The sequence below is a fragment of the Desmodus rotundus genome, chromosome 12 (genome assembly GCF_022682495.2).
Source record: "Desmodus rotundus isolate HL8 chromosome 12, HLdesRot8A.1, whole genome shotgun sequence".
Taxonomy (NCBI): Eukaryota; Metazoa; Chordata; class Mammalia; order Chiroptera; family Phyllostomidae; genus Desmodus; species Desmodus rotundus.
Window position 1 is genome coordinate 90149156 of NC_071398.1, and position 26855 is coordinate 90176010.

At 49.1% G+C, this 26855-nt stretch overlaps 1 protein-coding gene across 1 annotated transcript in view; it reads right to left on the bottom strand.

The window, feature by feature from the left end:
• Positions 1-251: 251 nt before the first annotated feature.
• The window catches only part of LAMC2 (laminin subunit gamma 2), a 51494-nt gene continuing 24890 nt past the window's right edge, over positions 252-26855 (bottom strand). The window contains exons 5-24 of the mRNA XM_024551554.4: positions 25962-26060; positions 23531-23667; positions 22619-22741; positions 21355-21544; positions 19091-19203; positions 17992-18210; positions 17225-17407; positions 16370-16615; positions 14170-14315; positions 12806-12962; positions 12278-12483; positions 11116-11195; positions 9889-10038; positions 9000-9144; positions 7910-8059; positions 7255-7369; positions 5808-6007; positions 4050-4208; positions 3858-3957; positions 252-1609 (exon numbers count right to left, since the gene is read on the bottom strand). Coding sequence (XP_024407322.2) covers positions 1356-1609; positions 3858-3957; positions 4050-4208; positions 5808-6007; positions 7255-7369; positions 7910-8059; positions 9000-9144; positions 9889-10038; positions 11116-11195; positions 12278-12483; positions 12806-12962; positions 14170-14315; positions 16370-16615; positions 17225-17407; positions 17992-18210; positions 19091-19203; positions 21355-21544; positions 22619-22741; positions 23531-23667; positions 25962-26060 — 3172 coding nt within the window. The 3' untranslated portion in view covers positions 252-1355. The remainder of the gene's footprint in view (positions 1610-3857; positions 3958-4049; positions 4209-5807; positions 6008-7254; positions 7370-7909; positions 8060-8999; positions 9145-9888; positions 10039-11115; positions 11196-12277; positions 12484-12805; positions 12963-14169; positions 14316-16369; positions 16616-17224; positions 17408-17991; positions 18211-19090; positions 19204-21354; positions 21545-22618; positions 22742-23530; positions 23668-25961; positions 26061-26855) is intronic.

The window sequence follows — 26855 nt, forward strand, 5'->3', positions numbered from 1 at the left end:
AAGCATCTCTGGTCTTCCCAGCAATCCCCACTGGCCTTACCGTGACTCAACAGCCTGTCGCAATAGGCTGTGGAAAGGGGCAGAGTGACCGCTGGAATGCAAAGACGTGTGCACAGCCCAGAAGCTGTCTCAGCTTTGCCAAAACCCAAGGGCACCCATGGGAGTGTCTTGCAACATATGTTCTGTTGAGAACAGAGGTTGCAAACCAGCGGGTTATTGCAATAAACACCACATGTGATGACCAGGAATCGTAACTTAAAATGTCATTTTTTAATGTGTGTCTTCCTCACTGGACAATCAACTCCATGAGGGCAGACCCCACGTCACCACCGTCCCCCAACCCCTGTCACACAGGGGTTACTTAATAAATACATGTAAGGATGGATGGGTGAATGGATGGAAGGAGGATGGAAGGATGAGATTCTACCCAACTCAAGTGTGAGCAGGAACATTCTCTTCCATAGGGCGTGAGAGAGAATGAGATAAAACACATAGGGGCAAATAGTTTTTAGTGTTTGAGAAGTGGAACTGAATTTGGACTAATAAATCTTCTAGACAATACCGTACCTCTTTCATTGCCCAAGCCACATTTTCTACCACTTTGAAACCCAAAAGTGAGTTCCCAATGGCCACTCGGCCGGGAGAGAATGCTGAAGGGATGATGCTGTGGAATCATCAGAGGCAGGACACCGCTCTGGGGCCCAGAAGAACTCGAAGGCAGCAGGGCAGCAGCGGGCACCGTTGCTCCAATGGGTTGTGCAGCTCCTCACTCCATCGATGCTCACTCCTTCCAGCTTTAAAGGGGAGTACACGTTTATGTACTGGGTGGTAAGTGGAAGGGACGCTGACCAACGAGGACACTGGCCACTACGTGTCAATAGTATTTTACTGGCCACAGGAGGACTTGACTTCACTCTCTATGCTGACATTAGGAAGAATTTTATGCATGAACAAAGTTAAAACATTTTCCTTTGGTCACATTACTCAGTGAATGAGCTGACCATCACCCAGCAGCACTTGTCCACACTCCAGGACTCGGTTTATAACTATCCTGCAGCAATCACCTGCCTGGAGATTTTGTCCTTCCATCCAGTCTATCCCTTGGGGTCCAGGCACTTGATCAGCCTCCTACTCAATTATATTTGCCTTGTTGCCCAGCCTCAAGAAGCAAATAGCATCACGCTGGAGCAATGAGACATCTGTCTGGCCCGGGTCTCGGGGGTGGGATCAGTTTCGGTTGACCTGAGTTTGCAACATGTTCAAATGTCCACATCCTACCCCACCCACTGGAGAGAGCTCCAGAGCCCTGGGGTCTGTATCCCAAGAACCTCAGCCGAGAAATCTGTACAGCAGCTTCAGTGTTGCTCAAGAGCCTGGGTGTTGTAGCAGCCTGGGGGCAGGTTGTCCCTAATGTTCTCCAAGTTTTTTACATCAGCCAGAATCCCATCTATGCTGGTCTCCAGCACACGGAGGTGGCCCCTCTGCCGACTCGCCCTCTCTTCCAGCTCTGACATCAAGGGCCGCAGCTGGCTGTTGATCTGAGTTTTGGCTCTGGAAAGCTTCTGCTCCAATAAAATCAGCCCCTCTTCATTCACACCGCCGGGCTGGTCTATTGGGGAGAAGGAGGAAGGAGTTCACAGAAGAGCTGTGCTTAGATTTCCTTAAATATACACGGAACCTCTATACCCTTAACTAATTCCTCTTTCACCTGCCTGGAGCAAATAACATGCCAGGCATTTTTAAAAGGCTGAGCTCACCCTAGGATCAGAATCAACCCCAGATTAAGCTTTCGGAGCCACCCTTAGGCAATATCTCGTTGTTTCCCATTGGAGAACCTTTAGAAACTGGCTGGGCTTCAGGCTCCATGGAGGCCAGGGTATGCTTTGCTATTTGGAAGATGGATTACAGCTGTTAGGAAATGATGCAAGATTTCGTTCTGGCCTGAAACAGTGGGAATCTAGCTAGATACTGGTTTATTTCCAAAGTGAAATGTAGTTATATTTGTTCAGGTATGTTTTACCCATAAGCGGTCTAAAACTAATATCAGCAAGAAGAGCACCTGTCCAGACTCATTTGGTTTGAATAGGTTTGAGCAGCCCTTGGTTAATTCAAAGTCAAGGTCAGGTGGCCTCACCTATCTAAGCTGAATGATAGCATCTGATGGCACCAGTTCATTATACCTAGAGCAATTAAAATGCCGCTTTCCCAAGGTTGGCTGAAGAGAGCCCATAGAGTAGAAATACCACCATGACAAAAATGGACCAATCTTTCACCTGGGGGCCGGGGAGAACTTGTGAATCTAGGGTCCTACGGCATGAAGAGAAAGTTAAGTCAGCTTGGGGACAAAATAACTGTGTCCACGGGGAGGCAGCATGAGCGGCTCCAGAACAGCCGGAGCCGGAGACAGAGAGACTGCGGCTTGAATGCTGCCTCCACAAAGTGACTGTGGGACCTGGGGGACAGTATGAACGTCTTTGCGCCTCAGTTTGTACCTGGGTGAAAGAAAATAACAAAAACAATACAGCCCACCTGATGGGACCTTAAGAAGACTGCAATGATATTATACCATAACAACACCGGCATCAGGCCCAGCACATAGTAAAAGTTTAATAGTTCGCGTCTATCCTTCTCTCCGCACTCTCTTATTTTCTCTTTAAAGGCCCTCTTGGTTTCAGTACTTTTTTCAGAACACTAAACGAAGCTGCTAAAATCTCAGCTGGACCGTGTGTTTTACCCTTTGAGGGTGTTTTACTCTCTGGGGCTCATTGGAGCACGAGGCAGACTCGTTAGTGTAACGACACAGACGACACCGATCACTCAGGGTGGTGGGTGATGCTCTGCAGAAAAAGCGGGTTTTGAAGTTTGTCTGTTGAACTGAAGCAGGAGAACCAAGCTTTTTCCTGAATGTGGCCGGAGTTGAGGATCAAATACTTAGTTCCTTGCCTGCTATAGTCCAGGTTTGATCAAACAGGCCATTTGAGGGCCTGATACTCGTTCTACCTAAGTCTAGAATTCTAATTCACATCAGTTTTCTTCTGGACGGATCCTGTGGAGAAGGATGAGCTGTTGCCACGCTGTGGCATCTATTTTATCCTAAAATTTTGCACTATCGCATGGACCTCCCACCTTACATTATCTACCAGGCAGCTCTAGTCTCCACAGCCGGTTGCATGCAGGTTTAACTGTGGTTTGGGGAGGGACGCTGAGCAGAATCTGCAAGTGATTCTTGACTTCCCAGACTGGGAGACTCTTGCCCCTTACCACTTCTAGTGCTTCAGAGAAGGCTCCATCATCTCTCCCCAGTTCCTTCAACCACCTCCTAAAGACAGTCAGTCCCACCCTGCTTTTTGTCTAACCCATCTTCAAGCTCTTCTCTACACAGTTCCATGGTGACCTGTCTGAAATACACAGTGATGGCGTTATTCCTCTGCTTAAAACTGTCTACTAGCTCCTCAGGATCAAGGCCGGAATCCTTAGCAGGACTGTCAAGCTGCCCAGTCTTCCCTTTGGCTGTGAAGTTCAAACCCCACCTCCACAATTTACTTGGTGATCTGCGGGACATTATTAACTGATCTGAGCTTCTGTAAACCTTCCCTAAATACACTTAGTTCTTTGACCTAGAGATTTGCACCTCCAGGATCAGGAGGTGCTCAGAGACCATCTTAGAGATATGTGACAGAGAGTGTAGAGAATGTAAAGTGGCCTGCCTGAAGTATCGGGGCCTGGACACAAAGCAAACTTCCTGATACCCTCAAGGAAAGTTGAGACTCTCATTCACCAGGACTAGGTCTGGTTCAATTTCTAGGAAAAGGCCTGGAGCATGGGGCTGGAAGCTGGTGGGTACTCACTCCACATACCTATTAGGTGTAGGATGCTGTCCAAGGTGTCGAGTGTGGCTTGGATCGTGACTCCAGCATTCTTGGCTCTGTTACCAACTCTTTGAGCCTCTGAAATTACCTGAGAAAAATACATACAGACTTGTCTTGAAAAGGCACCTCCCACATGGGCACATCTAAAGGGATCTCCTGTGGACAGCTGTGGGAGCTCACCCTCTGCACCATGTCCATGTCCATGTCGAACTCCTGCTCCTTCCTGGCCAGCTCTCCTTCCACTTCCCTCATCCCACTCTTGAGAGCGGCCAGTCCCTTCTCCATGTCCAAGGCTCCATCTGCTGTCACATTGGCTTCCAAGTTCAGGCCCCCTATCTCCTGGGAGAAGGAAAGGAGCCAGGGACGGAAGGAAAGACAGGGGTGAGGCACGAAAACATTCCAAAGGCAACTGCAGAAAAAATACAGCTGCAACCAGGCCCTGATGGAGTAAGCAACATGAACAAGGAGAGGGTCAGGCTTGGGGACACACCCTTTCCCAAGCTCTGCCTCCAACAAATTAATTTTGGGGTACATCTCTGGGGACAAGGAGGGTCAGCACTGAGACGCTGCTTCCTTCTCAGGCCAATGCTCACCAAATGGTGAACACCATAGGAGCCAGTTGGGAAAACCCAATGGGAGAGAAACTCATCTAATTCTCTGTCACGTTTCTTTGCTGTCCTAGTCTTTTGAATGACTTTATTCCCTGAGACAGCTGAGCATGGGGTGCAGAGAATGAATGGGCTACGGCTTTGAGTTTTGTTTTTATTAGGACAAACCTGATCAATGTCAATTGCTATTATTAAGCACCAAATTGCAGATGCCCCTGTACTAGAAGCCATATAAAGAGAGGCACATGAGATGGATCTCTACCCTCAAAGGACTTACAGGTAGAGATTTTTTTTTTTGCAAGTTATCAAGTGGTCCAAGAGAGAGGCCAGTCCAGATATCAAGAGTACTCTCTGAGCCTTCTGGAGTGACATCAGCTTGGTAGAAGTCCTGCTTAAATAGAACCACGGAGCTCTCTCCCAGCTGAGATGCACTCCTGGAGGAGCATTTCGCGTATGGGTTGTGTCGCTGATCTGTCTGTCCCCACTACTGAATTTGCCTGGAAGAGGAGGACTGGGCCTTTCTCATCTCCACATCCCTAGCACCAAGCAGAGCCTGGCCCATAGTGGAAGAAAAGAGAAAAATGAGTTATAGAGCTTAGACACAGAACATAGAGACAAGGGACCTAGAACTCCAGAGTTTCATAATCTCAAATGAAAACACTGATGATCACTGTTATGGGTTGAATTTTATCTCACCCCCACCCCCAAAATGTTGAAGTCCTAACCTCCAAAACTGGAGTAGAATGGGCCCCCTCATCCAATATGACTGGTGTCCTTATAAGACGAGTCAGAGACAGCCAGGGAGAAGAACCCCGTGCGATGATAGCAGCAGCAGTTGGAGGGATGCTGGTACAACCCAAGAAATGCTAAGAAGGGCCAGCCACCACCAGAAGCTAGGAATGTTTCCACCCAGAGGCTCGGAGGGAGCGCGGCTCTGCTGACGCTTGGGTTTCAGACTTCTAGCCTCCAGCGCTGTGGGATCATCAAATTCTGTTGCTGTAGGCCCTCCTGATTATAGTGCTTTGTTACAGCAGCTCTAGGAAACTAATACAGTAGTCTGTACAAAAACAATCTCAGGTGGTTCTGCTCATGGTGCTGTCCAAAAAGGGAGCTGAAAATTAGGGGGTTCCAGCACTCAGTCAATGATGGGCTGTGAGTCAATCAACAAAAGGGGTGCCCAAGTAGATCTGGGGCCAACAGAGGCCACAACAGGATGTGGAGCCTTCTGGGTCAAAAGAGCCCATGAATGCTTTGGAATTCCCCTTCCTATTCCACTCTACCCTGGTGTTGGGCACCGCTCGTGCCAACCTGTCTCTCGATGGCTCCTTACCTGTTCTATCTTGCTGGTGATCTCCAGGGCCTCCCTGGCCGCGTTCTTTGCCCCCTGGGCGTCAGCAGCTGCACCACCCAGGGCTGCTTCTGCTTGCTCAGTCTTGTCACTGGCGTCTGCAACCTTCTGGCTGATGTAGGACAGTCTCTTCATGGCCTTTTCAGCTTCTGCTTTTCTGTCTCCAACCTGCAGGTCAAACTCTGAAATGGACAGAAGGAAACATGGCCACAAAGATGAGAACAAACTTACACAATAACTTACAAAGGAAGATGAAAGGGGCTGAAGTTTTTAAGAAAAATTCTGGAAAGAGTGATATTACTGCCTGGGAATGAGGAGGGGGGAGTGTGATTATCACTCTTTCTTATCTAAGACAAAATATCTTAAAGGAGGCCTTGAAAGGACCATAATTCATCCTGTGCTTAGAGGAACTGACAATCAGCCTGCCCTGGGTCCCCATCACTCCAAGAATCTGAAGACCCCAAAGTGAATCAGAAGCTGGTGGAATTTTTTTTAAAGCATTTTTATGAGTTTATTTGAGCCAAACTGGCAACAATTGCAGGGAAACGAAATCTCAACAGATTGAGAAAATGCTCCTGAGAATGTCCGTTTGTGCCTTATTCTGCACATTACAATCAAAGGAGGAGGCGTACCGCGCTTACATGAAATGCACGGGGGATAGATTAGGGCGGCAGGAGAAAGCAATGTGGGGAAATCTCGGGGGTGAATATGCACTGTGGGATCGGGATCTGTGAAGCCCAAAGTTACAAGTGGGAGCCTTAACCCTTAAGCTGCCAATGCCAACAGGTGAGGGTTGGATAGAATAGGTAGACAGGTGCTTTCTGTGAAGAAAACCCCAGAACTCTAGGAATTTTTGTTGTTGTTCTTCAGTGAAGAAGCCTGAAACTTTAAGTGAAGCTCTAAGGCACAAACGCACGTTTCCTGGGACCTGAGTGCTGTGACAAAGCTTTGTCCCAACATCACCACAAAGCAGTCTATATTGCAACCAACCAGGCCTCCAGAAAAAGAAAGAAAAAGAAAAAAAAAAAAACAAGAAAGAAAAGAAAGCAAAAAGAGAAAAACTACCTGGATGGTAGTGGGATGTTGGATCTGTGAGGGACCTTACAGGACACTTAGCTTAACCTTCTTCCTTGAAAGAGAAAGTTGAGTTCCGAAAAGGCTCTGTGACGTGCCCATGGTCACATGGCCAGCTCAGCCTGCTCCTGAGGCCCAGCAGAGACCGGAACTCAAGCCTTCTGACACCTAGTTCGATTCTTCCCACTGCATCCAAAGTTAATGAAGTCTTTTCCTTTAGAAAGTTATTTATTAAGCATCTATTAATACTTCTAACATACCTGTCACTTAGAGAGATATATGAGGATTCCTTATAAACCAAAGTCACGGTTACACCTTTCAAGTGCTCAAGGGAACTGAATCATGAATTACTCACCTCTGAGGTTCTTTAAGATGTTCTCAACTTCATAAAAAGTAGCATTGCCCATACTTAGTGCTTCTTGGGCTCTTCTTTTAGCAAGGTTGGCACGGGAAAGCAGCTGAGCCGACTTCTGTAAATAGGCAGATAGCACAAGATTAGTGCAAATTTAACATACACCTGGGAAGTGGGGTCCTGCCAGCGAAATCACTCTGACACGTTTCTCTTTGTGACAACAGAGTGCTGTGATTCACCTAAGAGTGGAGGGGTGCCGTAGCAAAGCCCTCCACAATCTGGGACAGAGCAAACTCCATACCCCGACGACTCAAAAGGACCCCATATAGAGAACACTTTTGAACTCTAGTCTATTATCGGGGATAAGAACAGTTTTGCAAATCATAATTGTAAACTCTAGATCCCTCCTGAAGCCAAGCTAGAAGACAGAGCTAGACCAGAGTTGGACCCAGGAGGCCTGAGTCCTATTCCTAGATCTGAGGGCTGACTCAATGGGTGGAGCTGAGCTAATTACATCAATTTCTCTGGATCTCTGTTACTTCTGCTATGTGCAGTGGTACCATGGCCTATTAGAGAGTTTCCAATGGGTCTCTCTCCACATTTATGCTCATGGTAGGTATTTAATACATTTTGTTGAGTGAACGAATGAAGAAGATACCTGTCTCTCATTCTTTCCATTCTGTAAGAGCTGCCGGGTTTCTTCTTCCCAGTTTCCCAGGTTGCTTTGCATACGCTTGAATTCATCCATATGTTTCGTCACCAGGCTGGAGAGAGAATCAGCTTTTTGTCTGATCCTCTTTGCTTCTACCTGTGAGCCCAAGGAGATGAATGAGTCAACTTTCTGCTCATCGGTTACCACACCAGTCTTCTTGGGACCTGCCATCCTTGTTTGAAAACAAGAACAATACGTGCCCCAAGTCTAACAGGCACTATGCCTAAAGCAGATCCTTCAGGCATCAAACAGATTTTCTTATCTTTTTTTAAATTATGTTTAATTACAGTTGACACACAATATTATATTAGCATCAGGTGTACAACACGGTGATTCAACCTTACGAAGGGATCTCCATAAGTCGAGCAGTCATCTGCCACCACAGACCGTTATGATGGTATCGCTGACTACGTTCCCTACGTTGTACATTACGTTCCCATGACTTAGTCTATAAGTGGGTGTTTGCACTGCTGAATCTCCTCCCCCTTTCCCTCCCATACCACCGCCCTCAGACAGGTTTTGTGTCTGTTTTTTTTATTATTTTTTTATGTTTCAGTTATATACACTTGGGAACATTTTTATGGGAACCACTGTGAGTGCTTTTTGTGGCAGGCAGAACCCAATCTTCTTAACTGAAGTTTGGAATTGATGACAGAAATCAAGCGAAACCTCTGAGACGAACACAAGTGTTCTGAGCGGCTCTACAGAGAGGTACTATAGACTTTGCCCAAATGAAAATATCAAACTTTATCCATAAGAATTCCCCACAGGTTTCAGCAGTCCCCAGAAGTAGGGAAGAGATATAAAACTTTTATCCATTAATTGGTTCAGGATGTGAGCCGAGGCCTTTTCAAAGACCAAGGCGGGGGTTAAAGAACTTGTAAATGGACAACGAGAAGGATGCATACTCTTCCCAATCAAAGCAGGAAAGGTCGACAGGGAGACAAAACTGAACAATTGTACGATATTATGGAGCCCCCAAGGGGAAAGCATTATGGCTCATCCGTCCTTCAGCACAGAGGGGAGACGTTCTCACCTGCAAGGACTGATCACTGACTCCCTGAAGCTGAGATGCGGAATTGAGGAGGCGGAGACTGTGTTGATAAGACTTCTCCGCTTCAATATCCGTGTGAGCAGCCTCCCTGGACAACTGCTGGGCCAGAGATTTGGTTTTCTCCAATCTGCAGAGGGGGAAAACAGAGGACTTTGTGAGAATTCACTCTATTTATTTTTTAAAAGATTTTATCTATTTATTTATTTTTAGACAGAGGGGAAAGGAGAAAGAGAGGGAGAGAAACATCAATGTGTGGTTGCCTCTCGCTCGCCCCCAACTGGGGACCTGGCCTGCAACCCAAGCCTGTGCCCTAACAGGGAATCAAACCAGTGACCCTTTGGTCCGCAGGCCGGCACTCAGTCCACTGAGCCACACCAGCCAGGGCCACTCTTTTTATTTTAAAGAAAAAAAATCCACCCCATTGTATTAAAAGTATGTAGTTGGAATTATCAGAAACACCAAATGAGGTTTTATGTCAAACATGTGCTCCACTCCACCGTCGAAGCATAAGCCTTAAGATGAACACAGGTTGGACCAGGAAAATTCAACCCAAGTTTCCCAATTCTTGATAATATAAATGTATTAGTTTTATGTCCTCCATGCCACCAGACGGATTTACTCACATCCTTCAAACACCACAGAGGGTGACCATATCTCCAAACACGTAATCTCTCAATCAAAACACAAACTTAACTTAGATTAGCCAACCATTTCTTCTTCCAGCCCTGAAAGGCACCTGTTTTGCCCCAAAGTTACACTCTCATTCTCTTGTCCCTCTTATTATTAATGTTTTTTGAAGACACGTGGTTTGCATTCCACCCTAGGAAGATGCAGATGACATGGGTCCCCGTGAGGACCTGCTGAGACATACTTTCGCATCAGCCCGTGCACCACGGGGCCGTCCAGGCTGCCGCTGCCACCTCCCTCCTGAAGTGCCTTGCGCGCCAGTGACAGAGCTTGTTTGGAATAATCTTCGGTTTCCCCTGCCAGTCGCTCCATGTTATTGGCTGACTCCTCATGGCTGAAAGAATTAAAAATAAAGAATTGGAGTTTTCCTAGCAAGAGCTTCCGTAAGGCCTTTTATGTAAATGCAGAGAAGGGAGCAAGGGAACTGGTTTGGCCAGAAAAGCCAAAGAGAAGTGACCCAGTTGGGTGGAACTAGAGGCACTATGGAGAGGCAGAGGGGCTCTACAGGAGCAGCCTGATGTCACAGACTTTTTGCTTATCTCTTCCGTTTATGGCACAATCAGGAGAGGCCTGGGGTGGGGAGTGGCAGTGGCTGGGAGCAGGGTCAGGGTGATAGAATATTGCATGTATAAGCTGTCCTCTGCAGGAAAGAAAGAAAAAAAAAAAAACCCTAGGTCTTATTTCATCCAACCCCCTACTTGCTTTTGCTATCACTCAAAACTAGGCCACTGCTAGGAGGGACAAAGCCTGTCAATAAAAGCTGCCCACTTGCGCTTGTCCTTCTGGTTCTAGAAAGTGATAAAAACAAACTCAGGAGGCAGCCGATGCTACAGTACACAAGCCAGCCCCTCTGCAGACTGAATTCCATTTGGGGTCAACAGAGTGCATCCCTGCTGAGCACTGGGCTCTGAGCAAACCTCTTCCTCGTGCGAGGACTAAGGAGCTGCCTGTTGTCCCTGGGGCCAGCAGGGCTGGTTTTCAGGAGGAAGTCACCCCTCCACAGACACAGCCCCCACAGGCCAGCAAAGACTTGTTGCTACTTGTTCCCAGGCTCGGGGTGGGAGCCTGGGAGTCCCTCAAAGCTGCAGTGTGTTCTTTTCCAAGGGCTGAGTCATTTCGTGGGGTGTGCTCAAGGAAGCGCATCTGACACACACCAAAGCCATGTCGTGAGTCAGAGAAAAATCTGGGCAAGAAACACCCTGGTCCCCAACTTCTGCCAAAAGACCATGTCCAATGGCCACCCAGACACGCTAAAAGGCAGGTGGTTAAAAAATGGCTTCAGGATAGGGGAAGGGCTACAAAAGCGCCTGGAGGAAATGATGCGTAGGGTGTGAACGCCATGCGGTGTTGTTCAAGTCCAGGGCCGCGGAGGTGGTCTGAAGCAGGGGCACCCCCCCCCTACAGTGCTCACCTGTCTGCCAATCTCATGGCCTCCTGAGCCAGGCTTTGAAAGCTATTTGGCCCCACGTAGTGGTCCGAGGGAAGGATGTTCTATGGAAAAGGAAAATTGGGTAAGGCTTTGCACTTGGCCATGGAGCCTAAGCAGGTTCTGCACCTGTCCCATCAGAACCACACGGCATTCTACACCCTGAAACGTGGAGTCCCAAGTCACCATGGTCATTATAATTTTTGAAAAAGTATAGACAAGAATAAAGTAGAAATTCGTGTTCAACAAATGTCTGGATGTGGGTACAGATGCATCAGAAATATTCACAGGTTCATATTGTCATATGCATTTAACAACCAGTAGAATATACATGTAGCTTTAATGGTTATTTCTTAGTAACGGGATCACAAGGGGATTTTTATTTTCTAAATTTTCTACAATAAACATTATTTTTGAAATAAGAAAAAAATTGATACACATTATTTTTTATTTTATTTTTATTGGATACACATCATTTTTTAAATCCTTCACTTCCTCAGCATAATATCTGATTATCTTCTAATTTCCTTTAGTCACCTCCCACGCACCCACTTACGTCATTGTCACCTTTGCCTTCTTTATTCTGAAACAAGAGTGCTCATTCAACTGTCTCCCTCCTACCGCACTGCCAACCACATTATCCAGGGCGTCATCCTGGCAACGATTTTTATTTCCCACTTTCAGAACCATGTCTTCATTGGGCTCTTTCCTATTTCCTTCCCTCCCTGCCTTCCTTCCTTTTCTGTTCATTTGTGCTTTTGTTATTCATTCATTCGTGCAGCAAACATCACAGCCACACGCTGTGCTAAGGCCCTGGGATGTAAATATGAACACAGCGGAATCCTGCCCTCTGGGAGCTAATGGAGAGAAGCTATGCAGAGAGAAGGGAGAAGAGATAGCGCCAAGATGAGGAGCATATGGTTAGCAAGAAATGAATTAGGGAGAAAAACATAAAGCAGTCAAACGGGAAGCTGCAGACAGCTAACGAACACAAAAGTGGCTGTGACTGTTTCAGGGTAGAGAAGTCCAACCATCTGCCGGACGGACTAGAAAACCTGAGAAAGAGCCAGTGAGCCAGCGATGCCAACAGCTGGGTCTCCCCCCCACCCCAGCCGTGGTCTCGGCCCCCTGACCTGGCATCACCTACCGTGTTTCCCAGGGAAGATTCGCCCTCCTCGAGGCTCAGGCGCATCTGAGTGATGAGCCTTCGAGTATCCTGCACTCGGTTCTCATACTGACCGCCCAGGGCCTGAACCCTTTCCACAGTCCTCTTGAGGTCATCCAGGCGGTTCCGGTAGCTGTTTTCTTGGCTCCTTGCCTTGGTCAACTGGACATTGAGAGACCTCATAGCACCTGAACGCCAACCAGGAAAGGGAGGATGAGCTTTTTGGAAGTCAGCACAGTGATCAAACATAATCGGGGCTGAAAAAGTGACTTTAACAGGCCTATGGCAAAAAGGTGAAAACCCAGGAAGTGAATGTTTGCAACTGCTCTCTTATCTCCATCACTCGTTTTGCAGGGGAATGTCACAAACAGTCAGTCCCTTTCCCACTGCAAGGGCTGGGCAGAGGCACCTGCTGAACTGGCGCCCACAGCAGAGTCTGCGCCCTAGCCTGACAATGCTTTCTAGGACTGCGACTTCTCTCCTGTCTGAAGGGAACTTGGCCTTCATCACCTTCTGAAATCTGGGCCTCTCTGAGAATGTCCCGAAGCGCCTGCTCAGCCTGCTGCATCCTGGCTTCCAGCTCTGCATTGGGTGCTCCTCCGCCACCCGCCGCAGCCTTCGCAACCAGGGCCTCCAGGCTCCGCAGCTGCTGGGCAAACTGATCCATCTGAAACCGCACAGGGGAGAGGGTCAGCACGGGTGGTGTGGGCGAATCCCAGCTGCCCAGGGGACAAAAGCTAAAGGCCCAGAAGTGTCTAGCATGCTATGGTAGTTCAAGTGCAGACTTGAGAGCCTCGACTCTGAGTTTGAATCCTGGCCCCACCATTCACTAGCTGTGTGACCCTGAACATGTCACTTTCTTTATCCATAAGATGGGGATACTACTACCAATAATAATCATAATACCTCATAGAGTTATTACTTGAACTGAATGAGTTAATATTTTTACAGTGCTCAGAACAGGACCGGGAACAAATAAGTGCTAGAGAAGGCTGGATAAATAGACACATTTTAAAAGCACATTGAGTCTGTGCTACGTTTAGGGTTCCATTTGGGCCCCTTCTCTCCCTACTCCTTATTCCAGCAAGATAATAGTTAATAATTAACAACATCCATTTCATCCTTTTTGGACTATCAATGAGAAATTTCTGGAAGCCATTCCAGTTTAGACAGCCTTGGAACCTTCTGGACTCCTCATATCTTTTGTATGTTGATGGTTTTCTTCATTTGTTTCATGAGGACCTCTCTTGGAGGGAATCCTGGGAAGCAGCACTTTACAGCAGAAAGGTCCCTGAACTCGGAGGCAGGGGACATGGGTGGCATTCTCAGTTCCACCTGGTCATGGGGCTTTGAAAAACTGCAAAACTTGCCCCTGCATGTATAGCTCAGTAGATTGAGCGTGAGCCAGCAAACCAAAGGGTCGCTGGTTCATTTCCCAGTCAGGGCACGTGCCTGGGTTGCAGGCAAGGTCCCCAGTAGGGGGTGCACAAGAGGCAACCACACATTGATGTTTCTCTCCCTCTTTATCTCCCTTCCTTCCCCCTCTCAAAAACTGCAAAATTTTTTAGACTGTTTGCTCCGTGAAAACTGAGGTCAGCATGCTTTTTCTCCCAACTGGACTAAGTTATCATGAATACCAAGTGACACAAAATCTACAAAAGGGGGTTTGAAAATGACACATATAAGGTCGTAAATCTGAAGTAATAGTCCTATTACTTCAACAGAACTTTTAATACAGTGATTTTGAAAAGAAAATGATAGTAACCCTTACTCCATCCCCAAGGAGACGAGGCGTTCCTAGATCGGGGAGAGAGCCACCCTGTAGACACTCACAGGTGTCACTCATGAGGGTAAGGGGTGGTTAGCACACGCACCTGACCCTTCACTTGATCGTAGCAAGCTGGACATCTGGTTAACGCCGCATGCTCGCAGTGGAGGCCACCAAATCCTGGCTTGCACACGCAGCTGCCGTCACTGCGACACTCCACAGGCTCGGAGCCAGATGGGTTACAGTTGCAGGCTAGAGACAAAAGGCAGACAAACAGGAAGCATTCTTATCAAGCTAATTCCAGAAATCGGAGGTATAGCAAAATACAAAGGAGAAAGGGCAAGTCGGCATTCATAGCGTGCCATTGATTCACACTGCGTTAGAGTCATCTCTTGGCTATGGCTCCAAGCGCATCCCTAATACATTAGGTCTCAGGAATCACCTGGCAAGTTTGCTGTGTGTGTGGGTGAAGAAATATTACAACAGTTCATCCTTTCTGGTGGCATTTATAGTTTTCCTCCTGTTAAATGATAAGCCTGTTGGATACTCAGCAGGCACTGTGGCTTTGTTCACAAGGTGAATAACCCTTCTTCTGGGCCTAATAGGTGCCAGACAGGGACATTTCCCTCTATTTTACAGATGAGGAATATGAGCTCAGAGAGGTTCAGTAAGTTGTCCCAGGTCACACAGCAAGTAAATAGCCAGCTGGGATGAAAACTTGAAAAAAGCCAACACTCTTTTCCTCCTGCTCTGCTGCCTTTGATATATGAAATACAGTAAGAAAGCAATGCCTTTATTCAATCAGTCCAATTGATTATGCACCTCCTGCGTGCACCTTCTGCGTGCACCTCCTACGTGCCACGTTCTGTTCTAAGAGCTGAGAATCTAACAGAGGTTGAGACGTGGTTCTAATGGAGGCACAGTGATTCTCTGCATTGCTTCATCCTCGGGGCTCACGCAACACTCAGCACAGACTCACACCCCTAACTGTACTGCCACTATCTGCTCCCACATCTGGGTCTTCCTTATTAGCGTCTGAGCTCCGTAGGAGACGGGCTGACTTATTCATCATTATGACCTCAGTATGGAGCTCCACATTGGGTAGGTGCTTGACAAAAGAGAGTTGGGTGAAGAAATGTATGGTCTAAAGCCAGTGAAATCCCTTTTAATAGCCTCTTATAACTAGAACTGTATAGTTTACAGTATACGTCCTCTATGCTGTCTTTATCTTTGCAACCACTTTGAGTTAAATATTGTTCATCCATATGAACAAGCTGAAACTCGAGAAATTAACTGGTAGAATCAAAATAATACAACAGATATGTTAAAAAACTGGACTTGAACTCAGTACTGCCAGCGGCATGTGGGCTTTCCCTATCATGGGGCACTTTTAGTAATCACTGCAAACCCACAGGTTGGGGTCAGGGCAGGAGGGATTTGTTCCCCTGGGGAGAAGCCCCTGGTTGTACGAGGTCCTCAGGCACTTCCAGGGGTGGCACTTCCTCTGGTGTCAGCAGAGGCTCTGGGCTCCCTGCAGAACTCCTAGGGGGTCAGGAGTCCTCCAATCTGGGTCCCCAGAGCCCCTGGACCTTGTAATAAACAAGCTTCCAAGTTCTAGGTACCAGGCCTGGCCTGCGACTGTTGCGACCAAGGGGTGAGACCAGCTCCCTAGAATTGAACTTGCCTCTTGAATACAACCTGTGCAGAGGTTTGAAAGAAGGGCTAAGCGAGAGGTCCGGTCTGCACATTCTTGCTTTGATCTGAAGCAGCATTAGGAATGCTCCAGATAGCTGCTGCTTTGAAGCCCAATCTCTTTAGGAGACGTGTTGACTGTGACCTTCCTATACATCAATCACACTGACTTCCTGAGAGGGTGTCTTAACCTACTTTACAGCCCACTCCCCTCCGCACCTCAGTGTGTTCAGGCTTAGTCTCCACTCATTGATTTCTCTGCTGTAACAGGTGCGGCAGCCACATCCCTGCCCACCTGCCTTGGGACTGGGCAGACAGTGTGGTCCCATTGCATCTCCTCTTCCACTTAGGAATGTAAACCTGACCTATTCCTTTCTCCTCCCCTGTGTTACCCATTCCACATCCTCCCGCTCTGTCTTCCAGCCCTGCTACAGGGGAAATTGGTCTAAGGCCTTCAACACACGACAGGTCTGGGCTGTCCATGGGCCAACTAGTCACAGAAACCAAAGTAACATCACCATGTCACCTGCTGGTGGCCTTGTGGATTTGTACCTTCTTACGTGTGTACACACACACACACACACACACACCCCCATTTGGGGTTGCAGTCCTACCTCGACACTTGTCCGCTGGGTTGGGAGCCAGGGGGTCCCCAAAGTAGCCCGCTTTGCACTGCTCACAGTAGACTCCGGCTGTGTTGTGGATGCACTTGAGACACCTGCCTGTCAGGCGGTCACAGTTCCCGGAGGCACTGGGGTCCACGTTGCTGTTACACTGGCAGGGCTGACAAGGCCTCATGGGGCCACGTTCCCCAAAGGGGTCCCCAAAGTAGCCGTCGGCACAGAGCTCGCAGCGGGCACCTGGAAGGAGCACAGGGCCAAGCCCAGGGGTCACCCCTCAGCAGCAAGGCACACTGTGGGTGGCATCTAGAGACGCTTTCACCCCGCACCCTGGAACAATGGGCTCAGGAGCAGGCCCCAGGCTAGCGGCTGGCTCTTGCCCTCCACGGGGGTCACGGGTTTTGCAACACAGCAGCACCCCTCAGGGACTTCCCCAGTCAACAGATGGTGGGCAGAGTCAGGTTCGGAGCACTATGCCCAAGGCCGCCGCTGAAAAATTAACTCTTCTTTCAGACTGACCAGCAGACAGATGTGCCATTGCAAAGGTCACTAAGTGTTCCTTCTTTGCCTTGGTTCATTTTTTAAAAACTGAGCTAACGCACGTGTTTTGTCTGAAAACTTCACCTTCTAATTACAAACCTCCTCAGACACCTTTCGGTGTCTCCTCCCCGCACACCCTGCCCTTCCACACCCTGCTTCGCCTCTCCGGCACTGAAACAGTCCTATCTGCAGCATGGGCCCACTGCGATGAGCCCTGCGTAGTTATAACTCCCTACAAATTCCTTGGAACGGAAGCTTTGTCCACGAACTCACGGCATCAGGACAGGGTGCCGCAGGCGCTGGCCTTACCAGTGACCCCGAGGGGGCAGTTATTGCACACGACCTCCTCTGTCTCGGGCATCACCGAGCAGCTGAACCCATTGCGACAGGGGCACGGCTTGCAGCTTCGGGGGTCGTGCGGGTCGTTGTAGAAACCGAGGGGGCAGTCGGCACACTCCACGTCAGGATTTTCATCCCCGGAGTAACAGTCTCCTGGGAGGCGGAGGAAGGATGGAGAGGCAGAGAGATGAGCAGGGAAAACCTCTCCACGTCCTGGAGCACGGAGGCTGTCTGGGGTCAGAGCTCAGGAACCAAAGTCTTCCTTTCTGAAGCTTTCTTTGGAGTGTGGGCATTCACCTTTGCCCTGCTACCAACTCTAAACACGGTCGGGGAGCCTGCAGCTCACGCACCCTCCCTCTCCCATGCTGCTTCCTTTACTCTCCATGCGGTCCTTTGTCGGCACCTTCATCCAGGCCCTGACACTGCCTTTGATCTCCCCACACAATTCTTGCAACTTGACACCAGCCCCCCACCCAGCACTGAACGATGACAGCCATTTCCTGTAACCTAGCACCTTTCCCACAACCTTGTGGCATTTCCATAATGAAAAGGATTGAGTGTAACAAAGCACCCTGTCCATCCTCCCGACTCCAGCCATACTTTCCTTAATCCTTTCCCATCTCCGAAATGAGTTCAGGAACAGCCTTTCTTATAGCCTTTCTGTCTCATCCACAGGAGGGAGGCCCAAGTCACCTGGCTGCACCCAGCCCGCTGGTCCAGGTGCTCATTCCACTCACCTGTGTCTGGATCGCAGGTCCCTCCCCCTTGGCAGTTACATGGAATACAGGTGCCAAAGGGTCCCAATCTGGCTGAGTCTCTTTTGTAGCCAGAAGCACAATCCTGGCAGAACTGTCCCTTGTACCCAACAGGACACACGCACTGTTCAACCCAGGGCGCTGGGGCTCCAGAGACGGGGCGGGCTGAAATCAGGGTCACGTTGTCAATGTACCCAGTGCCTGCAACAGAGAGCACAGGTTAGTCGGGGCCAGCGGTGAGGTCTGCAGCTGGTCCGTCGGGCCTGTCTTTGGATTTCATCTTTCCTGGCTCACTGTCATAGACAGATGGTGTTCAGTCACTGTGCCACGCGTGGAGGTACAGCTGCCCGTCACGACTGAGCGCACAGGCTGTGGGGTCAGGAACATCAGAGCTTAAAGTTCTGGCTCCACCCACGCGAGCTGTGTGAACCAGAGACTCACACTACCTTTGCACGAATGTGTCACCTCCACGGTGGAAGTAATGGCGCGTGCCTACCTCCCACGTTTGTTGTGAAAACCGAATGAGACCGTGTGTGTGTTCTAATGTGCCTGGCACTGGGGAAAGGTTCAATAACCTGTCAGGAAATACATTTTCTACATCCTGCTTTATTCTCTGCATCGGGGTCGCGGGAATGGAGCAGCAGCCACGCTTCCTTCCCACAAAGATGCTAACAAGCTGGAGGCAGTCTCACTCAAGTAACATCAGTTGGGACTAGGAGGACACAAAGTGTGAAGTTCAACAAGATCGATTAACAGGGTACTTGATGACGTCAGAACAGGGCGGCACTGAGTATTACCGCGGGGGAAGAGCTCCCCGAGGAATAAAGAGGTCTGTGTCACGGGGAATGTGCCCATTTCTGCACGTCATCTTCAAATCCTCAGGTTTCATCCAAATTCAGAGGCTCCTAGCACTTTAGAGAAACATTCCTTTTCAGTACTTTCTAGAATCTAAGAATGTAATATGGAGACCCTACATTGAAACCATTGAGTAGTTTATTTATTACTTGTTTGGGTAGCCGATCCTTAGAGAGCTGAAGCAAACCAAACCCTCAGAAGGACATCCCTTGTCCTCGTCACTTACTGTACTCCCCGTAGGTGGCTCGGATCCACAGGGCGGTGAGGTTGCGCAGCAACCTCCGATACTCAAAGTAACTCAGCTGGGGGCTCCAAGTACTGCTTGGATGCTCGTTCAATCTGCATGGTTGAAAAATCAAAAGCTTCAAACCCCAACTCTTTTCAAATCTTATCATTTGCACACCTGATAGAAATTACACCCGGAATTGTGGGAGCAGCCAAGCCCCTTCACAGTCCTGCTTCAGGACGGGCAAAGGACCAGCAGCCACATGCTTGTAGGCATGCGTGGAGCTTCCTCACTCCGTGGGAAGTGAAAGCCCCACAGGATGTGATGGAAGGTGACCCCGGGGAGGAAGCCGAGCTCCAGGGTCCAAGTGCTCAGAGATCACTTCTGTTCTTGGTCACGCAAAGCCTAATGTTAGAAACACCTCTGAGGTCCAGGAGCTCTGATCCTCAGCTCTGATACTCAAGAGCCACCGTTCATATTGTGGCTTGTTGTTTAAATGATTTGTTATCTGAGCACATTTCACTCACTCTTCTCAAAAGTCAGTTTCCGCCTTCTCCATGTAATCCATCTTAATTTGGCATCGAAGTACCTCACTGCATCACATCACCAGCCCTGAACTATTCTTTCTTATGGTTTTCTGCTGTTGTTTTTTTTTTCCTGGACTAGTTCTTCCAGGAACAGCCCTAATCCTTTTGTTTCATTCACCGACTCGCTAAACAACCGTGGACTGTGCACTTGGTTTGGGCCAGAAGCTGTATTAGGATGGAAGACACAGAGACACTCGGGCAAGGTCATCGGCATCCAGCCAGGGGAGTCGGTAAGCAAACAAATAATCCTGACACAGTGCAGCGAGTGTGTGTTCAGGAGGCCGTAGAAACCCACGGGGTGACTGTAACTTCACCTGGGACTATGAAAGGCTAACGCAAAGGAAGAACCTATAAGCTAAATCTCAAAGAGTAAGTGCAGCAGGCTGAGAAGGTGGGAATGGGTGTCAGAGGCAGCAGAGCTCTGTGCGTGTACCATTGGAATAAGTTGCACTCAGTTATTTAAGTGCACACTGCGCGTGTGCCGTGGGTCTTCTAACTCTGTTTGCCTTACCGTTGCCCTGCGCTAGGCCTCCAGCAGCCTTCGCTTGAACCACGGAGTATGTGTCCTGATGGTCCCACCGGAACTGTCCTCCACACCTGATCATACCACTTCCCAACCTCCACTGTCTCAACAAGCTTTCCATTGTCTTCCAGGCATGAACAAGACCTCAGCACCTGGACATGACATATAAGGACCACTACATGGGTCCTTTTCCAGTTTTCCACCTTATCCGTGCATCCCCCCTGCACATGCTGGGCAGCAGCCGTATGTGTCGCTGGCCAGTTCCCCCAGTATTACGCCTTTCCACACCCCTACATATACTGACAGGTACAGGTTGTCTTGATTTTGTCCCCGGGAAAATCCTGGGCTTCTTTCTGTCCTCCACTCAGAATCAGGAACTCTTTCCTCTCCTCCTAAGTCCCCGAGAACAGGCAAACCACAGAAGCCATTTTTGTACTGTATTATGTTTGCTTTTTGTTACACATCCTACTAGACCATGAACTCTTGAAGGACAAAGGCCATATTTCTTCATCTTGATTTCCAAGCTTCCAGTCAGTACTGAGTACCTAGTAGGCACAAGCCCTTGCCCCAACCTCTCTGTACCCACCGTTCAAAATTTTCACCCACAGGATAACAAGCAACCCCCCAGATGTGCACAGGGACGTCCGTGAGCTCCCCCGCACCTCTTCCTCAGACCTCACTTCCCAGTGCATTTATCCCTCTCCCCTACTCTAGGCTCCACTCATGCTTAACTACTTGGCATTCCCTAAATCACAAAACTCCTCAAGCATGGTATTTTCTCTGTGTTGTCAGCCTTTCCCCTTTTGTCCCCTTAGAGAGGTGCTCTTCACTTGTCACATCTTCTTGAGACACTGTCCTTGGTCACTCCAATGGGTTAGCTGTGCCTATGTGCGCCCGCCTTCTGCAGGGCATCACTCACAAGCTGCACTGTAACCATCTGTTTATTTTTCTCTCCCACTTGCCTGGCAGGGGCTTAAGGGCAGGAACCGTGTCCTGTCTCTATGTTCCAGCACCTAACACCACCATGGCTGGAACACAAAAGGTGCTCAGAGCAGCTTGCTGAACGGACAGATGATGACTGAATGAATGAGCAAAGGACGAGGACTGCACGCACAGCTTGCTCTGCTCCGCCTGCTGATGGTCTCTCCTCTTACCTGAACGTGTAAGTCTTGGTGATCCCACAAGGCAGCGTCTTGCCAAGCGGCATCAAGGGGGCTGTGACCCGTAGACCAGCGCCTTCCAGGATCACGTCGTGGGCCGATGGGTGTCTGCCTCCCCTGTCCACACGGTAGTCAAAGGACAGGCTTTGCCCATAGCTCACTTGTTGATTCCCAAGAAATTTGGCTGTGAAATGGAATTTGAAGAGATTGAGATCAGTTGTATAACCGGAGAAGTGAACAAGTTAGTGAGCAGGTTTGCACTAACGTTAGCAATCTCTGATGGAGTCCTCCGTTTCCCACCCACCATCCTGTCCCAAACCACCCTCCCAGAAGAGCCAGTTCATGGCACTGGACGTGGCCACATTGCTATCAGCTACAAAGGCAGGTTAGTTACTGAAATGTTCCAAGGGTCTCATAATCAGACAATTCCATCTATTAGGTCAGGGGTCCCCAACCTCTGGGCAGCGGACCGATACTGGTCTGGGCCTGTTAGGAACCGGGTGCACAGCAGAAGGTGAGCTTGAATCATCCTAAATCCATACCCCTCAACCCCAGCCTGTGGAAAAAGCATCTTCCATGAAACTGGTTCCTGGTGCCACAAAGGTTGGGGACCGCTGTAGTAGATGATTCGTGGCATGGCCCTGTGCCAGACCAGTATGTCGAGATCCCAGGTGTATCGGCAACAGTGCCATTTGTTACCTAATGCTTTAGGCTCTAAAGAGTTTAGAGGATGCGTTCACAAACATGATCACATCTGAGGGCAATAATTCTCGGAGGCAGGCCTTATCATTCCCACCGAGTGGCCGAGAGGAGTGAAGTTTGCAAAAGTTGAGAGGACAGCTCACCAGGAATCACGTATGAGCTAAGGACACAACTGGGATTAGAATTCTAGCCAGAGCTTTTCATCACCACTGACGAATACTTATTTTTCCCAAATGCCTCATTTTTCCTCGGCCACCTGCTTCTCAACAGGTCCACAGATTTGACCACAGTTCTTGTACCTTATCTTGATGGGAAACCTAGACACTTCCCCTTCAATTAAAGTAGGAACTTCCCCCAGGGTCTGACCACCTGGACACCCACTTCCACTCTATTGTGCCACGACTTCGTCAAACTGGACTGAAGCCCCAACCCTCCTCTGGCGATACGGCTGCCCTGGACACTGAGTGATACGGGTTCCACATTCTCCAACTCCGTTTTTTAACCCTGACTTCCTAGCCTTACAAGTTGGCTTCTATGGGACAAAGGCCACACGTACCAGGAGCTACAAAGTAGACAGGGTCAGACCGTCGTGCTGAGCTGAACACATCCCGGTGGCGCTGGGACCAGTGGAGCTTTGCAGGAGACCCATTTCTTTGGACAGCCTTCCAGCCATCAACATCTGGAAGACAGACAAACCCCCTCCACGTTAGGGCAAACCATCTATTGAGGTAAAACAAAGCAAGACTTGCTTGCCAAAAAGTCCCAGTAATGAGTGGGGTTTTCTTAACATTTCCACACTTATGCGCAGTCCTCAAAACTCCCCATGCACCTCTCTGCTTGGGTCTCAACTTGACCTGCCCCCACCCCTCAGCTGCCTTGACTTCTCATCTTTGAGTCTCTTGAAAGAAGAGAGCACATTTTCATCTGCCTGAGATTTGGAATATTATTTTATTTACACGAACAGGGTCTGGCCTTAGCGAGGTAAGAGGGGCCGGTATGTTCAAAGAGAAATTCAGAGTTGGAATCATGTCAATCTCCCATCATTTTATGGTGCTTTGTAGCTTGGGAACTAATCTCATATAAATTAACTCATTTAATGTATGTGAAAGCAGTATTATTAGTGAATGTGAATTCTAGGAAGACGCTCATAACCACCCCTCCCCATCCAATGAATGATTCTTTGTGGTTTTGAAACGGATGGGGATGGGAACTTGGTCTCTTTTTAGTTGTTCTTTTAAGGTATTCACGCACTGGTATGAGTAAACTGTTCAGCTGTAACTTTCTCAAGATTCCAGAGTCTGCGGTGTAACCCTGTGAAAATAATGCACATTGAAAGCTAGATAAATAATGCACATTGAAAGCTAGATGCCTGAAGAACCCCATCCTGTGGGTGGTGAGGTGGTTATCTGTGAGCACAGAGCTCCACACAAGGTTAAAAGCAAACATTCTGGAAAACAGAATACTCCACCTTGATGGAAGTCCGAGGTGATTTTATGGACACTGTAGTCCGCAGAGCTGCGGCAGCTGGCTGAGTGCCCGTAGCAAAAACACTGGGTACAGCCCTCAGGGTTTCCGCCATCCAGGTGGTAGTAACCTGGTCGACACCTGCAGAGGCGTTTTAGAAATCAGGTCAACATTATAGGCTATTTCTTATTCCACATAGAGACTACGACAACTGACCAAGTTTTCTCCTTTCTCTCCCACCCGGCCCTATGCATTCCCAGAGATGGTATATACTGACTTGCACAGGCCACCCCCGCTCCTGGACCACCTGGGGACAACCGCAGCACCCCAGTGGCACAGCCTGAGGGACATTCACTTTCTGTCCCTCTGCTCCAGCAGAACCAGGTTTGAAGTGGCAGTTTGGAAACTGATTTTTTCCATTCGTGGTGAGGAATTGAGTGAAAGTCACATGGACAACACGGGTGGGGAGGGGCGGGGCTATGGAGCACGGGCTTAATGGGGACAAGAGGGTGGGAGGTGGGGGCCATGGAAGGAAAGCAAATGCTCCAGCCCCAGCACCCACTCCGCTGTACTGATCCCCCACCATCACCAGACCTCTAGGTGTGGCCTGTCACCCCTGCTTCTTGTACCTGGGCTCTGGCCCACCCAGGAAAGGGGCGGGTGAGGATATGACGAAGGACGGCTAGAGACTCGCTACAAAAGCAAAGTGTAGGCCAGGGTTCCACCTCTCTCCCAGCTCGAGCTGTCCAGTGGCCACTCCGAGGACCACAGCTGCCAGACAAGTCCCAGATGTTGGGGTCACAGAGAAGAGGGCAGGGGAAGCTAGGGAGGACTTGTTTTTTCTCTGTCCAACTTTACTACATCCTTCCGCATGAAAGAAGGATAGTTTCAAGTATCATTTATTTTAGCACTTAAATGGTATGCCAGGCACCAGATATGTGCTTTCACATTTAATCCTCACCACACCCCCATGAGATAGGAATTGTTTCCAGTTTTCTTAGATGAAGAGACCCAGAGAGGGTGTGACGTTTGTTGAAGGTCATCCAGCTGGTTAGTGGCTGAGGCAAGATTCAAACTCAAGTGCATCTGTTTCTAAATCATGTGGGCTAGCCCGCTGGACCATAACTCGGGAGGATGTTCATTGTGCAAAATCACAGTAAAGCCAGTAAGCTGGGATGCATCAGAGAACAGCTGTAACTGAATAAGCATGGGTTTTTTTTTTCCTCTATGGGGAAAGGACTTAAAAAATCATTATGGTTTCTATGGAAGAAACCTGTAGATTAAAGAGATTTTAAAAAAAGAAAAGAAAGAGAGGTGGGGAGAGTTCCAGAAAGGGCGGAGAGGGCATGGGAAAGGAAGGGAGAGCAGGGGAGGAAAGTGAAGGGAATCAGGCAAAACTAAATGCCAGTGCTGATAGGGATGCCCTTGCCCAATAAACTGTGAAGAAAGGGAAGGACACAGGGCCTAGAGGTCAGAATCGTGGCTGCTTCTAGGAGGGAGGGAGGGTGTTCGGGGGCTGGCCCACATTTAGCAAAGGTGTCTTTTATATAATTGGTGGTGCTGACAACACTGGTTTCACGTGGCTTTCTGTTTCTCTGTTAGATTTTGAAATTAAAAACATTTTCACAAAGTGACTCCTTTTTCAACCCTGAAGCTGTGCTTCCCCGCCCCCACCTCAGCAGCTCGGCATGTGTCTGGCATTGCCCCTGCCCAGGTAGAAGTGATTGGCAGGGTGCCCAAGAACTGCTTTCTTACTTGTAAGGAAACGAGGAGGAAGCCTTTACCTCTGGAGCCAAGCCACAGCCCTCTGCCCACAACCATCACAGGGGCGGGCCAAGGGCTGAGTCTGAGCAGTGTGTTCGGGAGGAATGTCCTAGGGCAGCAGCTGAGGGTGGATCTCAGCTCACGGGGCCACCTGCCCAGGCTTGGCCTGGCGCCCAGCAGGCTCTCCCATCTCCCTGGTTCGTGTGCGTGCACGCAGCCACCATGCCATCCCTGGGTGGTTCCTTTCTGCGCGTGGTGGTTAAATATGGCCGCACACTGCAATATTCCCTTGTACTAGCATTTTCCCAACATGTTTAATTAGGTCAGGCCTTTCCTGGCAGCCAGCTGAGTCACGTGACCTCATCTTTGCACACCACCTTGCACCTGAGCACCTGGATGTGGAGCCAGCGGGTGCAGGGACTGCCTGGGGCCCTGTGCCTCTACCCCGGTGCAAACGAAGAGAAGGGGCCATAGCAAAAGCATGGAATCCAGTGAGATTTGGGGACTAAGTTGTATTTTTTTTTAAGCCTAGTTTTTGAGGACAGAGGGCAAGAAGAAGGTCATCCACATCTGTTAAGTGTCCCATTTCCATAATTGTACTAGAGGATGATTTACACTAGATGCCAAGGGACTCTCCCCGCTGCGACTGCAGGGCCACAGTTCACACAGACCTATCACAGCGCTCTCCCGTGACAGCTGGCTTGCAGACACAGCGGCCCGTGTCGCAGGGCCCCGAGATACCAGCTGGGTCACAGTCACACTTGGGGTCTCTGGGAAAGAAGAAAACAAAAGTTAGGGATGTTTCCAAATGCTTTGCAGCTCTCCACATAAAGATCAAGTGCTCATTAGCAAATGTCACCCAACTTGAGCAAATCTTTCGCCTTCAATGAGGTCTCTCTTAGCTGTCTTTGTCATGCTCGTGCCCCTCCGACCCTTTAAGGACCTATCTGTCTATGCTGGTGCTACTCCAAGTGTGGCCTGGGGTGGCAGCCAGTCCATGAACCGGCTTCTACCTACCCCTGAAGAGAAGACGGGGCGGGGCTCTGCACCAAAATGGGAACCACGTTCAGTGCTGAGCTGTTCATCTTGGGTGACTATTTGGTTCAGTTGACAGTTTTAAAAAATTCATTATCCATGAGGAGCAGCAGGCATGGGGCCCCAGGAAGTTCTGTGTGGCTCTGGGGGCAGGGACAGTTGCTCTAGGCCAAGGGCAAGGTCACATACACTCGGCTCCTTTCAAGGAGGGAAGGAAGGCTGGTGTGGCTGGAGTGCAGAGAGCCTGGGGGAGAGTGGCGAGAAGTGGGGGATCTTGCAGATGAGAAGTCTAGAGTCATTCTAAGTGGGAGAAGAGCTAGAGTGTTGCAAGCAGAGAATCGACATGATCTATGTACTTCAGGTGTTTTTTTTTTAAGATTTTATTATTTATTTCTAAAGACAGGGGAAAGGGAGGGAGAAAGAGAGGGAGAGAAACAGCAATGTGTGGTTGCCTCGCACTTGCCCCCACCACTGGGGTTCTGGCCCACCACCCAGGCATGTGCCCCGGCTGGGAATGGAACCAGCTACCC